Source organism: Brienomyrus brachyistius, chromosome 8 (assembly GCF_023856365.1).
Source record: "Brienomyrus brachyistius isolate T26 chromosome 8, BBRACH_0.4, whole genome shotgun sequence".
NCBI lineage: Eukaryota > Metazoa > Chordata > Actinopteri > Osteoglossiformes > Mormyridae > Brienomyrus > Brienomyrus brachyistius.
The window spans coordinates 28,062,285-28,076,655 of NC_064540.1; the positions used below are offsets into that span (position 1 = coordinate 28,062,285).

Below are 14,371 nucleotides of genomic sequence, written 5' to 3' on the forward strand. Positions count from 1 at the left end.
TAACCTTAAAATCTGTACATAAGAAAATCTGCTCACACCCTTGGTTCAGCAGATTGTCCCATAGAGCCCTGCTGCCACTGTGAAAACAGTTTTAGGGAAATGCATCATTGCTGTATGGTACCATGGGTTCTCTCACTGAATTATAAACTAGTTGTAAGATTATCTGATTCCTCGCTCAGCCAAATATGGTTCTGAGCTTGACGACAGCTTGAGAAACAGAAGTGTCCGTGTCTGTGACTGAGAAGCTGATGATGCTAACCCAGAAAAAAACACATTTACATTTCTGACCTATTATCCGCCCGCACCATATGGTGGCACTAGGGTTAGGAAACAGTTAAAAGTCGCCCACATTAACACAAATATGCACCGGTAAACGATCAGCAGGATTGGATAAAACATTAAAAACTATGCTTTTCCAAGTGACATTGAGATGACTGAAATACCTGATTCTTCCATAACTCCCACACCAGCCCCATTCCCTGTAGGTGCACAGAATGACACTGGGGTGAGTACAGAACCAAAGAGATTCCATGTATTTAACAAAACCCCTGCAAAATTACAATGACCCAAGGTTTCAGATTAAAAGGCATGGACTAAATCAATCAGTGGCATGAAGGTAACAGCAGATGTCCTTCAGTCACATGCTTTATACTGGCCTGCTTTCACACTGACGAATCTCCAGGCAATTTAGCAACTAAAATAACTTTCTTTACGCGTATATAACTTTCTTACGCGTCATACAAACATTGGTTTTTCTTCCTATCTGCAGGCTTTGATAGTCACAGCATGATGTTGCAGATATATGTATCTGTGACACTCTCATAAGAATTAATGCAACAAACTACTGATGCTTTGAGAGAGATCACCCTCAACAGGTGACCACCTATTAGAAATATCTCCTGACATTGAGGATTATTCCAAAGACTGTCCTGATAATCCCTTTGCTTTGAGCGTGGATTTCCTTACAGCCATTATAATAAAACGGCAGTATTATCCATAGCAAGTTAATGGGCATGCCCAGAGGCTAAATGGTTGCCAAGTGACCATTACTGAACAGCATTAAGTGGCCAGTCTCCATTCATTAGACTCTAATAACAAAGTGTGTGTAATTTACAGGGCTTTAAAACGGCACACACTGACATGCTGACTGATGATTGGAAATCGAGCACTGGAGTGAGGACTGTGTTATCCACCCCAGATGCACTACAGATACAAAGCAGAAGGGCAATTAAAGGAGGACAGAGTACTTCACCACCCTCACTATCCAGCAATTAAAGTTTCAATGAAAAGCAGGATTCACTTCCTCTTAGGAAACAAAGCATACCTCTGGGCAAACACACGTTCAGTTACCGTTATGGTACCCATTAGCCAACATTGGAGGTGTGACACTGGAGGTTGTGCGTGTGTTCCTGACTCAACACCTGAGTCTCATGTCCACAATGATTAGTCCTGTGTACTGAATGGGTTAACAACAGGAAACACAGGTCAGAATCCAGGTTTCGTAGCACATGTTCATGATATTCCCCGTTTTAAATTAAAGTGTGACTGGTAATCTCTTTTCATAACCTGGTAATCGGACGAGGGCCAATTTGCATTACTGCTGTGCCAGTGTCTGTGAGTTGACGGAGTGAACTCAGCAAACCAAGGCACACAGATGCTAGATCTAGCACATATGAATATCCTGTCTGTCCTGCTGCTCACACATCATAGTACACAACAGTCTCTGCAAACTTTAGACTAACTTTACTGTAATGCAGAGAATGAGATTGCAGAGACTTCAGATGAGTGGTAATTATCACTATGGTTAAGAAGAGATGCTACAGAGAGCTGATGAAAAATGTCAAAACCACAACAAAGTTTGCGGATGTTAAATTCACCCAGTGTGAGCAGAATTCTGCTGTCTTTCCAGGCCTTAAGAGGATTCAGCCACAGGTAGGTGGTTCCAACCTAGCAGCTATAACCAAACAAGAACAGAACTGCACCTCTCAAACTATCTACTTCTGTACTGTATGCTTCCAGATCCACATCCATTTGCCTTCAGAAACTGGCACATTAATCCAAAACTTTCATGCGTAAAACCTTTTCAAAGCAGGCAGACTGGGCAACACATAAAATCCGAAAACAAATGTGTCTATTTAGAAAGGAAAAAAACAAAGCAGTGTGATGTGGATTTCACAATAAAGGTTTCCATTTAACATCAAGCATCCAGCAAATTGGACCCGTTCCACATTTTCCCCCTTCTGTATTGACGCAAGCCCAGCCTGTCATTGGTCGCCATGGTGCTGATTACCTCATTATGCCCGTAGCCTGAATAATGTCCCATTTTTAACATGACAAGCTGCCTGCCACCATTTCCATGCTGGTCAATCAGCTCTAGCCACACACTATGAACTATCCAGCCTTTATTAAAGGGGAAGAAATGGGGGAAGATGTGGAAGGTAATCGATGGCTTGAGTATTTTGCAGGCAGGTAACAAGGGCTGTTGTTAAGACCTTGCATTAGCTGCTAAATGACATGGAAGGTAGCTGCATACTGTCTGCCCCCTCTGGTCGGCACATCTCACTAATTACGGGTTACTGCCCTCACAGACCCACGGTGTGCCTCATTCCCCATCCACATCTGTTCTTTCTCAGTATCTCAATTAAATATCATTTGCCTCAAACCAAATTATTCATTGAAGGTGTTTTATTAAAGAAACGAGCAAGAGAAAACTTTTTTTTTGTAATTTTATGATTTAAAAAAAAATTGTTAATTGTCAACATACAAAGTCAGAGCTCAAAGCATAAGGAACGTCATAAAGAGTGCTGTTAAGTCCCTCCCCCACCAAGAGGCTGGGACTGCCTGTGGGCAGAGCCTGAAGGTGTACACCACCCACCTGACCCTCCTGGATCCGCACAGGTGAACGTGGATGGAAACACAGCGTGCGGTCTGTTTCGTTCATTTATTCTGGAAGTCAGTTTCCTATGTAAGAAAAAAAATCTTTGCACAAACCAGATTGACTCCCAGGGTGGTTAACCTTGAGCTGGGTAGAAATAGAAGCACTTATCGAAATTCACATTAGTATCTGGGACAACCGAATGTTATGCTTTTTTTCCCCTCTCTCCCTCTCGGTGAAAGGGAAATTCTCCTGGTGTTTGCAAAGCCCAAGAAAATATGAAAATAGAACGCAATAATCTCTGTAATTCTAGTGCTACTGAACTGATAACTTTTGTAGGTGCGGCATACGTGAGGGTGCGGCTTACAGGACATACGAACCACTAAAATGCCGCCTTACTTTTTCACAGGAAGCTCAGTACTGATAAATTAGCCTCATCACAAGAACACTGACGGGCGAAGAAAGTTGAAAAGATGGCAATTTAAGACTTTCACCATAAGAAATATTACAAACTATCATTTCGCCACCACCTTAAAGCGGTTTTCCCTGACTGATCTTGTCAACACTTTTACACATTCTGTGGTTATCAGTAATTTCCCCCTCACAAATCCAAATCTCCCGCTTTTGTACAGTAAGATGCGCCCTTCAACACAGAAAGCACAGCCCCTTTCTCCCTTTGACACTGCGTTTGTTTATTTCATCTCTCCACATTCTCTCTTCTACAGAGTATAGAGATCACTGAAAGCCAGTCACTCTTATAGCTCCTGTTGTCATGGGGATTCAAGGGACTTGAATTCTAAACGTGAACATGATCCAGCAGATTCTGATGGATGCACACTGAGCATGAAATTTCATTGTGGTTAAATACTCATGCCACATATAGCTGGTACAGATCACACTTCATAAACCTCTTACTGCTGCTTAAGTAAAGATATGCATTCAGTGCTTTTTTTTTTACTATTACCTCTACCAGTCAAACCCCTAGGTGGGCTGGTGGTGTTAAAGCAATATGGCCATCACTTCACATGTTGCCATGCAACGGGACTGTGTTACGGGAGGAGGGGCCTGAGATCCTGGACTAACACGTGGTGGTTTTACGGAACGCAGTGATGTCAGAGGAAGTGCCGTCTCACTCCAGACAAGCATACAGGAAATGTCCTTGAGAAATAGACAAGATGTTATCACAGAGTTCCAGGGCACCCATCTCCATCCACTTAGAAGCACTGATTACACAACCTCTTTCCCACTTTGTCTCTCGCCACTTCACTGTGGGTCTTTCTCACAGATATTAATGTAATTATTCCACCTAGTGGGTTCACTTGCCTTGATTAAACATAAATAATTACTTCTGGTTTGCAGCATTGTCTAGTGGAAACAAGTTGAAAAGCTGTCTTATATACAATGTAAAAAACAAATATATAACACAAATGAGAAGACCCCTCCCAGAAATTTCACTATACAAATTTAGGTGGTCAGTCAGATAATAGAAAAGGATACAATTATGATGCTGGGCAAAGAAGATCTGAGAAATGTTTCTCACATGTACATGTGCAATCAGCAGACTTATGCTGCTCACCCATCTTTCTTTTGGAACAATATTCAATGATTCTGGATGGCTAAGTGTTTCCAGAATCACTTTAAAGTGATTTCAGTGATTTAGGAGAGCGCTCACAACCACGAGGGAGGAGTGGCGGGCGGGGGCGCCTGGGGATCGGCTCGCAGTGTGCACCCTTCCTGGGAAACTTGATCTCTGAGGTGATTAACCCAGATGTGGAAATTAGCAGAAGAGCAGCGATGAAGGCGGGTCTAGACCTGAAAGAGGGCAGTTTGGGAGGAGTGGGAACGTTAAGAATGAGAAACTGAAAGTGGGACATCGAACCAACACAGTGGTGGGGGGGTTCTATAAAGGAATACCCAGAGGCACTCTTTAATTGCTCTGAGATGTGGGTTAAACGAACAAACCTGAGAATGCTTCTGAAGGGACACGGCATGACATGAAAACACAGAAGGACCAGAAGGACAAGATAATCATATTTCTTTATGCAGCCTCAAGATGCTGTGATAGAGTCATACTATACAGAAGTGCAATCAGGTGTCTCTGTTGGAAAAAAAAACTGCAGGGACCTTTCTTGGGTATAGAATCCGTAACCTTTTCATCACTCTCCAGCAGCTACACAGAATGCACCATATCTGACAAGAATATGCCTGCTATATACAACTTGTGTAGTGAGAGATCCCACGATCCTTTGTTAGTTTGATGAGGGTGAGGGTCGTAAGACTTCCCATAGATTGCAGCTGCAGACTCCAAGGTCCTGTCCCATCAATGGTAGGAAGCAAGTTAAATTCTAATGGTTTTTTTTTACTGTTGCAACCCTTTACCGTCAGGCAGGGGTGACCTAGATAGGGTGCCAGTAAAAGACATCAAAGTCTGATATATTTTTCAGCTCAATGACTTTTTTTGGGGAGTGGGGGAGCTGACTGCCCTACATTATCGGGCTTGTCTTGGAGTAGGCCATGACATCCAAAGCTGATGTACCACAAGGGTGCAGCAGGGCGCTGGAGTTTGCTGGGATGTCAGAAACATTGGCACAAGAGAGATTGTGCCACTGTGATGGTCCAGCCACTTACAGAAGTGCCTGTGACTGCCCCACATTCCCATCAGCCATTGCATCTCTTTTAAACACACTTGCCAATGTCAACTCAAAGTCGTTCGACTACCTTTGAGTCTGTAGTTACTCATTCTGGTGGCAAACTCTTAATGTGACTCTCCACAGGCTTCTGCCTCCTTGGGTTTTCTGCCTTTAACTCTCCTTTGAAACTGCGCCGGCCAGATAGAGAATACCATTCTTCTCCACCTAAATGTCCCGCATTGAATCCACAGTGAAAAGCCATCCAGGTGGTATTAGGACTTCCACACAGAAAAAATAAAACCTGGTTTCAAAAGTAAATCACAAGGTTACAGTGACATCAGGGGGCTTTAACTGCTGCTGATTACAGACAAATCCAAAGGCAGAAACAGCCTGCAGTTCTGGGCGCCGCACAAACAGGGTTTTCTTTTCTGTACATCTGCACCTCCTGTGGCAGATATTGGTTCACCTGGGCCCAGGCTTATTCTTACATCCCCTGTGTTCTTGTAGCCACCTGAATAGTCAAAGGTGAGCTCCTCCAGAGGAGCTATATCACAGGCAGCAAACAGAGCCAGCCTGGGCACCATGGAGTGCACACGCACTGGCACCATCACCAAGTTGGGAAGGCAGGAATGGTTGAGGAAGCGGCCCACGTTTCCCTTAGCAGCAGGGTCCACAAAGGTTTCGCTCAGGACGTCTGGTCCAGCATGCTCCCTCACTGTGATGATATAGTTCATGTCATCTGGGCTTTGAATCCGCTGCCTCCGGCAGGCTTCCTCAAACCCGATCACCTCCCCTGCGTACTCACACACAAAGTTGCCCTGAGACACAGGCTCCAGTGTGCGGACACCCCAACCCTTGCCCTGGGTGGCAAACACAGACAGACTTAGTTTTAAGCCTTGCTGGACCAGCCGGTTGGAGCAGGATTCTCCACACCTGCACAAGGTGTTACACTCAAACACGGGCCTGCTGTATCCTGTAAGCTCATCAGTGCGGTCCAACAAACAGCCTGTGCTGTTGTAAACCTGCCCATGGTGCTGAAGGCAGGAGCAGCTCCCCTGCTGGCAGGAGTGGGATCTACAGTCACATCCAGGTAAGGTCACCTCATTTGGATAACTGTCACAGCCTGGCCCAGGAACATTCTCTGGTGTGTACTGCAATACAAACGTTAAGCATTTCAATGACAAATCTATCTGTAAGTACAATATAAAACTAGCAAGGATACTCAGAGTTAGATAAGATTTTAAAAACTCTGAGCAATTAGTTAAGTACTCCCCAAACGAGCTTGATAGGCCGAATGGCCTCCTCTCGTTTGCAAGTTTCTTATGTTCTTCTGCTTTTAAGCATTTTATGTGAAAAAAGATAAGCCTTAAAATAAGAGAATCATAGAGTAGTAAACATCTCTCCTGTACACGCGTCTCTGCAGTCAGCGGAGGGGCTCAATCCTTTCATTCACACACCTTTCCAACGATGAAACAAGTACCGCCCCTTGCATTCTCATTTTAACACAAGCCAGATAGGCCACCATCACTACACAAGCCCAAATTCACTTTGCCTGGCTTTATTCTCCATACTTCTTGGCAATGCAAGTATACTATCTTAGTATCTATGTTACATAGATTTACATAATAATATTTATATAGTGTTGTTTGCCAGATCCATTTAATTTAATAAACTATTTAAAATAGCAAGCAATACAATACATTTTTTATTAAACCTATATACAAACTGTGTTCATGATCTTTTTGTACACATTTACTATCAATGCTTTATTAATCGCCATTATTAAAAATGTATAATTAAAAAATGCAAAAACAAAATTAAAATGTTGGATGCTTTATCCTTTTAAAACCAGTTTAAAAATTAAGTTTCACATAGTTTAGTTACTGAAGATAAAGGAGGAAAAAATGAGCTACTGTCGCCATCTGCTGTTAAAAGTAAAACATGTGAACGGGCTGCATGGCGACTTACTCATAAATACTGTAGCTGCTTAAAAATTGACCACGCATGAAAACTATTCTTGTGAGTTTATTTGGACAATTTAATAAAGTAACATTATGAAATTAAATATTAAGTTACGAAATATGTTTCCTCAGCCACCATAAAACATACATTATAATGAATAGAAAAAAATAATGAATAGTTTTACTATGTAAAACTGCAGAGGCACAAACCTACTTTTCCAGAGGAACTTATACGCTTACTGGACTGTAGTAAGACTTAGACGGAATACATCAGAACTAAGCGACCACCCCAATGAGCTAGAATACCTGGAAAACCGGCGACTCTTTTCTCACCGTCCCCTCGAACAAAACAGGGACATTCTCCGTCCCATGAGACAAATCCTCAACGGTGACGCAGTTCATGTTTTAAAAGTCTTTGTCATAAAACACCATAATTTTTAAAGCAAGTCTGCTCAAACAACCACCACACATTTCACACTTAACCCTAACGTAGGGGGCGCGGCTTCCGGTTCATAGCAGCACGTGACATTTAACGGAATATCCTGTTTTGAAATACACGTGTGACCGTTAACCCTAAAGGTGGTGGCATTTTCAACTAAGAAAACTAAGCTATTATAAGCTATAAGTTATTAACAATAAATACGATAGTTAAGAAAAAATGTTGTGTTCTATTATTGTTGTGATCGTATAATTTTGTGTAAAGTTAGTTATGTAAGTAAAACTTAAATTGAATGCCTTTGAATATCCCGTGGTCTATAACGTCCAGAATAAATATCTGGTACTGTTAAAATACCAGTGTCACCAAGATTTTCAAGTCTGCTCACACATTTACATGTATGTAAGTTTTATTAACTACGCACTTGATGTAGCTAATTTTGAAATCTGTTCTTTATAGAATCAATCTTTCGTGTACAAGTAGTTCTCTCGCACCGCGACCCAATTTTTACCACACGGCTCAGTCACGATCTTATATCAGGTATAGGTCTAAATTAAAGCTGTGAGGAAGCGCGAATTTACGCCAATCAATGCCTGTTGCACAAAATCTGATTGTATATGCCGTGAATTTTAAATAAAGAATCTGTGGTTTGTCTAGTGTTCACTAGTTTTGCGCTAAGCATTTGCAACCCAAGACCCGCTTATATAGCTAATTTTATGACTGGGCTGGGAAATCTGATCGTAGATCAGCATAGGAGCTTGCTGGTTTTAAAATGCTTACATTTCCAACTCGCGACCCTTTTACAACTTGCCACGACCCAAATTTTGGTGGCAACTCATGGGTTGAGAATCGCTGTTGTAGACGATGTCAATAATTTTCTTTAAGAAAACATGATACATTTTGCGTTGTAGCTAGCGCTAAACCAGTCAGTAGGTGGCGGTAAAAGACCAGATAAAATAAGGAGTACGGCTTGTGAACTGTTTGGTATACAGCTTCAGACAGCTAATGGAAAAAAAAGAATTACCTTAATCCAAAGTATTTCACGTTCCAAATATGATTTATTCAGCATTTTATTACTATATACTGTCCATGTATATAGATACTATGCTACTATGTTGTATTATTATTGTGTCACTAAATAACATGTTAAATTGAAGAGCAATCTGCAGTTGATATCACTGTCACAACTTTTCTTCTTCTCGCAAACCAGCAGATGGTTCGAGGTCACATTTCTGGCTGACATTTACGCTGTCCAAGAGCAGTAACTCGTCATTTTCTGTTGCGACATTTCCCCAATCATAGGCAGAGAGAGGAAAAAATCCATTCAAACTGTTTATGTCCTGCTGTTTTCTTTATTATTTTGGAAGTGTGAAAGGAGGTACCCGAACATGCTTCTGTTTGAATGCAAGAAAATTGGTCATGTCCATCTCTAAGCTAAAGGGAAGCCATCTGGGAATTTAGGTTGTGGCTGAACTGGACAGATGCCATACAGGTTTCAGCAGTCATAGTTCCTGAATGTCATCATGGCAACTGTAAACCAAATCTAATGAAACAAACATCTCACTCATCTCATGAATTTCAGACTCTAAAAAGCTGCGTTTTAAAACTTTTGGTGAGACTGAAATGTGTCACCTGGTTAGGTTCCAGAGGATGTTGGAGGAAAAGTCTGCAGACCCATCCCAACACACTGCATGATTAATGGACCCCACATTTTCTGTAATTCAATTTAAGCTGTTTGCGGAGGTTATTTCTTCTGTCTTTTCAAGTTGTTCCTGATGCTAGAGACATGCACCACCTGGAAAGCAGTAATTCATATCCATCACAGTCCTCAGTTATGCTCCAAGGAGCACAAGCAATGAATTATTCAGGAAAGGAAAATATCCTTCCAGTAAGGGTTTTGACAGATTGACATTAACAATATTACATACAATTAGTTTCAGTGGTAGAGTAAATACATGTAGAACACATAGAAATATATAGGTATAACTATATATATTTGTTCTCCTTGTGTCATTTTTGATTCCATAAACAGCCTCTGCAATATGTGATCAGGGCATAGAGACTACAGTCAATGCAGTACCGTGGGTGCAAAGTAGTGTTGTAATACTCAAGACTGGTATTGGTCGAGACCACCATCTGTTTGTTAACACAGTACTGTGATTGGGTGTAAAACATCCTTCTTCGGAGGTCAAATGCAACCAATAAAGTGCATCTTATTTGAAAAAAATTGTGACATCTGTATAGGAGCATTTATATTGAAATTTTAAGAAAAAACGCCCATGGTTCAAATTATACTGTGACACAAATTTTAGGCCATACTGCCTATCCCCAAGATGGTGCTTATGCTCCACATTTTATAGTGTTGTGTTATGTAGTCTGTTTCTAATCTTGACTTGGTCTCGCCCCGCTTTGATCTCGGTCTTGTAAACTGGTTATATTTGTAGAAGACACCAAGGTGGGTGGTGTAGCAGATACTAAACTAGCAGCACAGAGGCTACAACAGGATCTTGATTTAATTAGCGACTTGGCTAATACCTGGCAGATGAAATTTAACATAGATAAGTGTAAGGTAATCCATGCAGGGAGCAGAAATATAAAGTACAGATATTTTATGGGTTCCACAGAAATAAAGGTAGCTGATTATGAGAAAGACCTTGGTGTGTATGTTGATGCTTCCATGTCCCACTCTCGCCAGTGTGGGGAAGCAATAAAATAGCCCTATAGAATGTTGGGTTACATCTCTAGATGCGTGGAGTTTAAGACAAGAGAAGTGATTCTACGATTATATAGTTCCTTGGTAAGACCCCAATAAGAATATTGTGTGCAGGTTTGGTCACCACACCTTAAGAGGGACATTGCTGCCTTGGAAAAGGTGCAACGTAGGGCTACAACAATGATTTCTGGTCTTAGAGGAATGTCTTATGAGGAGAGGTTAGCTGAGCTGAATCTGTATATAATAACATGCTTGCAGTGGGATCACATGCAACAAATGCTGTTTTCTGATTGGCTGGTAGGTAGCTATTAACTAACTCAATCGGAACAGCTATGAACTCGGTGGAAAACTCCAGTCCGTATGCCAGCGCCTCGTCCATTACAGGTTATATCCCTTCTCAGCATGAGAAACACAAGGCGTGGTGCGTGAGTGTATGAACTGGTGTGTGATGTGTGTGTCTCACAATTCATGTGTGAGATTTGAGAGCTCTGGATCATTTGGAAAGCAAAGCCTTACTGGGATTAATCTTAGCTTTCTTTTATTAGCAGTCTTTGCCAGCCTATTTCAGTAAGAAACTGAAAATTTCCCCAGATTCAGTTGAGATGTGGGAGCTGTCTTTGAGGAAGGCTGATTCTTGAGTCCTCGGATGTTTTTTCGGTGCGAGTTGGAGGAATGCAGAGCTCTGATGGGGTTTTCATGTGCCTGGTTGCTGCTTGTAGACTGATTAGCCAGCTGACTCTTATTGGAATAATGAGCCGATCACACTGCTGATCGAGGGAGAGCAGGGAGCAGTCTGGGGACCACATAACAGACAGATGGTGTTCATAAAACACCTTTCCTTCCCCTTCGTGCTATCAAAGCATCCAGTGACTACTGTACCTCAGGCCACTGAGGGTGGTAAGTAACTCCCCTGTGTGCTCCACAGAAATGCAGGAGAGATGCATGTGGGAATGTGGCCTTTCTCGGTCTCTAGTGAAACTGCTGTCATACTTTCCCACAAATGTAGTTAGGTAGTGAGGTAGGCATTTGGAGGCAGGGACCTCTAAATGGTGAGGGAAAAGCAAAGGGATTATTTAATAAAAGGAAATAAATTCAAGCTGAACTGAGTTAATTGTTTTTATTAATTCTCCTATAATGTCATAAAACTAAATGCTGTCATTGGAATAGTTTTGTTCATGCTTAATTTCTCTCAAAACTTACACAATTCAAAATCCTAGAGGATGTATAATGTGACCTGCTTTTGTGGACTGAAATAACTGGAACTCAGTTCCCCAGTCTTAGACATTCTATTTTTAGTAAAGACAGGAAAACAAAATCACCCTGAAAAAAAAACAAACTCCTCAACATCACCATGTTTCTATGCAGAGACAGTATTTCAATTAAATGTATTTAAAATACGTATTTAATTAAAATATTTACGATACGAATTAAAATATTTCATTAAATATGTCCTTTTATTTATTTTCTGTCATTTGAAGAGCCTTCATCACACGGCTTATGTCACGATCAAGCGTGAGCACGGACCAGGGAATCAGGAAGCAGGAGCTTTTAGTCGGAAAAAAAAACAACAAAGTGAGTACATGGACGGCAGACTTCACTAAACATCAAATACTTTCAATGACAGTACTGGGCAAATGCACTTGAACGCGGACTGAAATACAGAGACTTAATTACACAGAATTGAAAACAGCTGGAAAACATAGGAATTTTACGCAAGGTTAATGAGGGGGTGTGGAACAGGAGGATCAGACGATCGGGCGTGACAGCTTACAGTCTTTCAAATATTGCCTATCATCTTTGGCTAGACACAAACAAATCACATGACACGTCTTGTTGGGCCTTGCTTACTCGTTCCGAACTTCATTTTCCTATGACTAATAATCTAAGGAAAGAAGATGCTTTGGTGCTTGGTGCAAATTGCCTTAGGATAAAATATGCAGTAAAATATACTATCGATTACTGCTCTATGAATAACATTATAGGACAGATAAATAGAATGATTAGCAAACAGCAGTGCTTGGCGCTAGAACTTATACACAAACTTGTTGGCCTGCTAGTGGCATTCTAGTTCATTTCAACAGGCATACTCAGGCAGTACCATCTTATTGGTGATTTGGCATAAGGAATCCTTCATTAGCGATAAATCCTTCCTAAGGAGAAAATTAATTTCTGTCAGCTAGACATAGGTGTTTTTATAGCCACTGACCCTGAATAAGAGGGAGAACCAAATGGTGAATGTGATGCAGTGGCGGAACTGCACCCAAGGCCCCGAGGCAAAACACTAAATGGGCTCCCCGCGCATGCACGCGTGTAGGTGTAGGTGCAGGATCATAAAGAACTGAGAGAATTCGACTGTCCCTCAAAAACTGTTTTAGTCGCAAAATTTTGTTTTCTATGTCTTTTCAGGTAGGAGGAGATTTGTTTGGCTATGCCTAGAATTTTTTTTTTACAATTTAGGCAGCACAGAATCATTAACCTACTTTAACGCATTTATTTGTACAACCACATATTTCCCACATTTTGACACGAGTGATGCAGTGAAGATACAGTCTATTTTTTGACGCCAACCCTCCCCATTAATCTGGGTTTGGGACCGGCCCCTGGTTGAGCTGGCTTGCTCCGTTAAGTGGCTGGGTTAGGCTAAACTATATACATATTTACAAAGACTATAATAAAACATCCCGAAATATGTAGTCTAACAGTACGAAGTATAAAGAAGGTAGCCTACCTGGGGAAATTGCAAACAAATTAAAAGGCCCACTGCATATAATCGGGCTATATCCAAACAGTTTAAGAACATAAGCCTACATGGCGAAACTGAATTACTTTCTGGATCAACAAGCATAAACGGGCATGCACCTTCCTATTGTCACGCTTCGTTGAAGATGGGGAAGGCAAAGAAGCAGGGAAGCAGGCTGGAGACAGTCAAAGTTGGGCAAACGGGGACTTATTGGGTAGATGGGGACCAGGAAACATCATACGCCAACTGACAACAACTAACATCAATGACAGACAAGGATCCAGGGCAAGACGCGGACTGAAATACACAAGACAGAGCAAAATAACTAGACAACTGGGTACGATCAGGGAAGCACACGTAGATAATCAGGGGGGCGTGGCACACACGAGGATCGTACGAGCTGGGCGTGACACCTACTAGTCTTGATGTTTGTCGTCAAACAGATGCAGACGTTAGGCAGCCTTTAGATCCTACTCATCATGCACTGCAGTTTTTTGCAAATTCTCAAACGGAAATCCATTAAATCCATTAAATACAAAAGGAACTTACTGTCACAATGTCCAGAACAGAGAGACCGGGATCCAGGTATGCAAGCCGCTAAGCGCTTTATTTGTATAAACCAAACAGAGGCACTGAAAGGGACAGGCAAGAAGCAAGGTCGAAAGACAGGCAGGGAGGTCGTAAGCTGGGGGGTCAGTCCTACAAGGAAGCTCAAGACAGGAATACACGAGGGTGCGGGAACAGGACGAGCAGGAGCAGGCTGGGAGGATGGGTCAGGTACGGGGAAGGGTCTGGAACGGGAGAGAGAGAGAGGGGTAAGGAGAAGACACGAGGTAAACAGGCAGGGTTAGGTATCAGGGAGAGACAATCGACAAGAAAATGCTTGGTATGGCTTCTATACATCAGCGCAATACTTCGCAGTGGTCTGGTGCCTTCTGGCCGGCTTTATCCCTGGGCTCATTACCCGTAACGAGCCGCAGCCAGTGGTGTCCGCCTGTGTGGGTGTGACAGTACCC

General features: G+C 42.0%; 1 protein-coding gene across 2 annotated transcripts; it reads right to left on the reverse strand.

The window, feature by feature from the left end:
- Nucleotides 1-2,275: 2,275 nt before the first annotated feature.
- On the reverse strand, nucleotides 2,276-7,976 carry setmar (SET domain and mariner transposase fusion gene). 2 transcript variants are annotated; one of them, XM_049022587.1, is made up of 2 exons: nucleotides 7,800-7,976; nucleotides 2,276-6,656 (listed from the first exon to the last, which is right to left on the reverse strand). In XM_049022587.1, the coding sequence occupies exons 1-2, from the start codon at nucleotides 7,866-7,868 to the stop codon at nucleotides 5,853-5,855; spliced, it is 873 nt and encodes a 290-aa protein (XP_048878544.1). In that variant the 5' UTR covers nucleotides 7,869-7,976; the 3' UTR covers nucleotides 2,276-5,852. The 2 variants fall into 2 exon arrangements, with proteins under 2 accessions (XP_048878544.1, XP_048878542.1); XM_049022585.1 differs by having other exon boundaries at nucleotides 7,773-7,976.
- Nucleotides 7,977-14,371: the final 6,395 nt, after the last annotated feature.

Excerpts from the sequence above, each read along its gene's own strand:
- setmar (XM_049022585.1), bottom strand. The coding sequence starts at position 7,868 with ATGAACTGCGTCACCGTTGAGGATTTGTCTCATGGGACGGAGAATGTC. Across the intron at positions 6,657-7,772 it reads AAGAGTCGCCGGTTTTCCAG|TACACACCAGAGAATGTTCC; the intron begins GTATTCTAGCTC and ends TTTGTATTGCAG.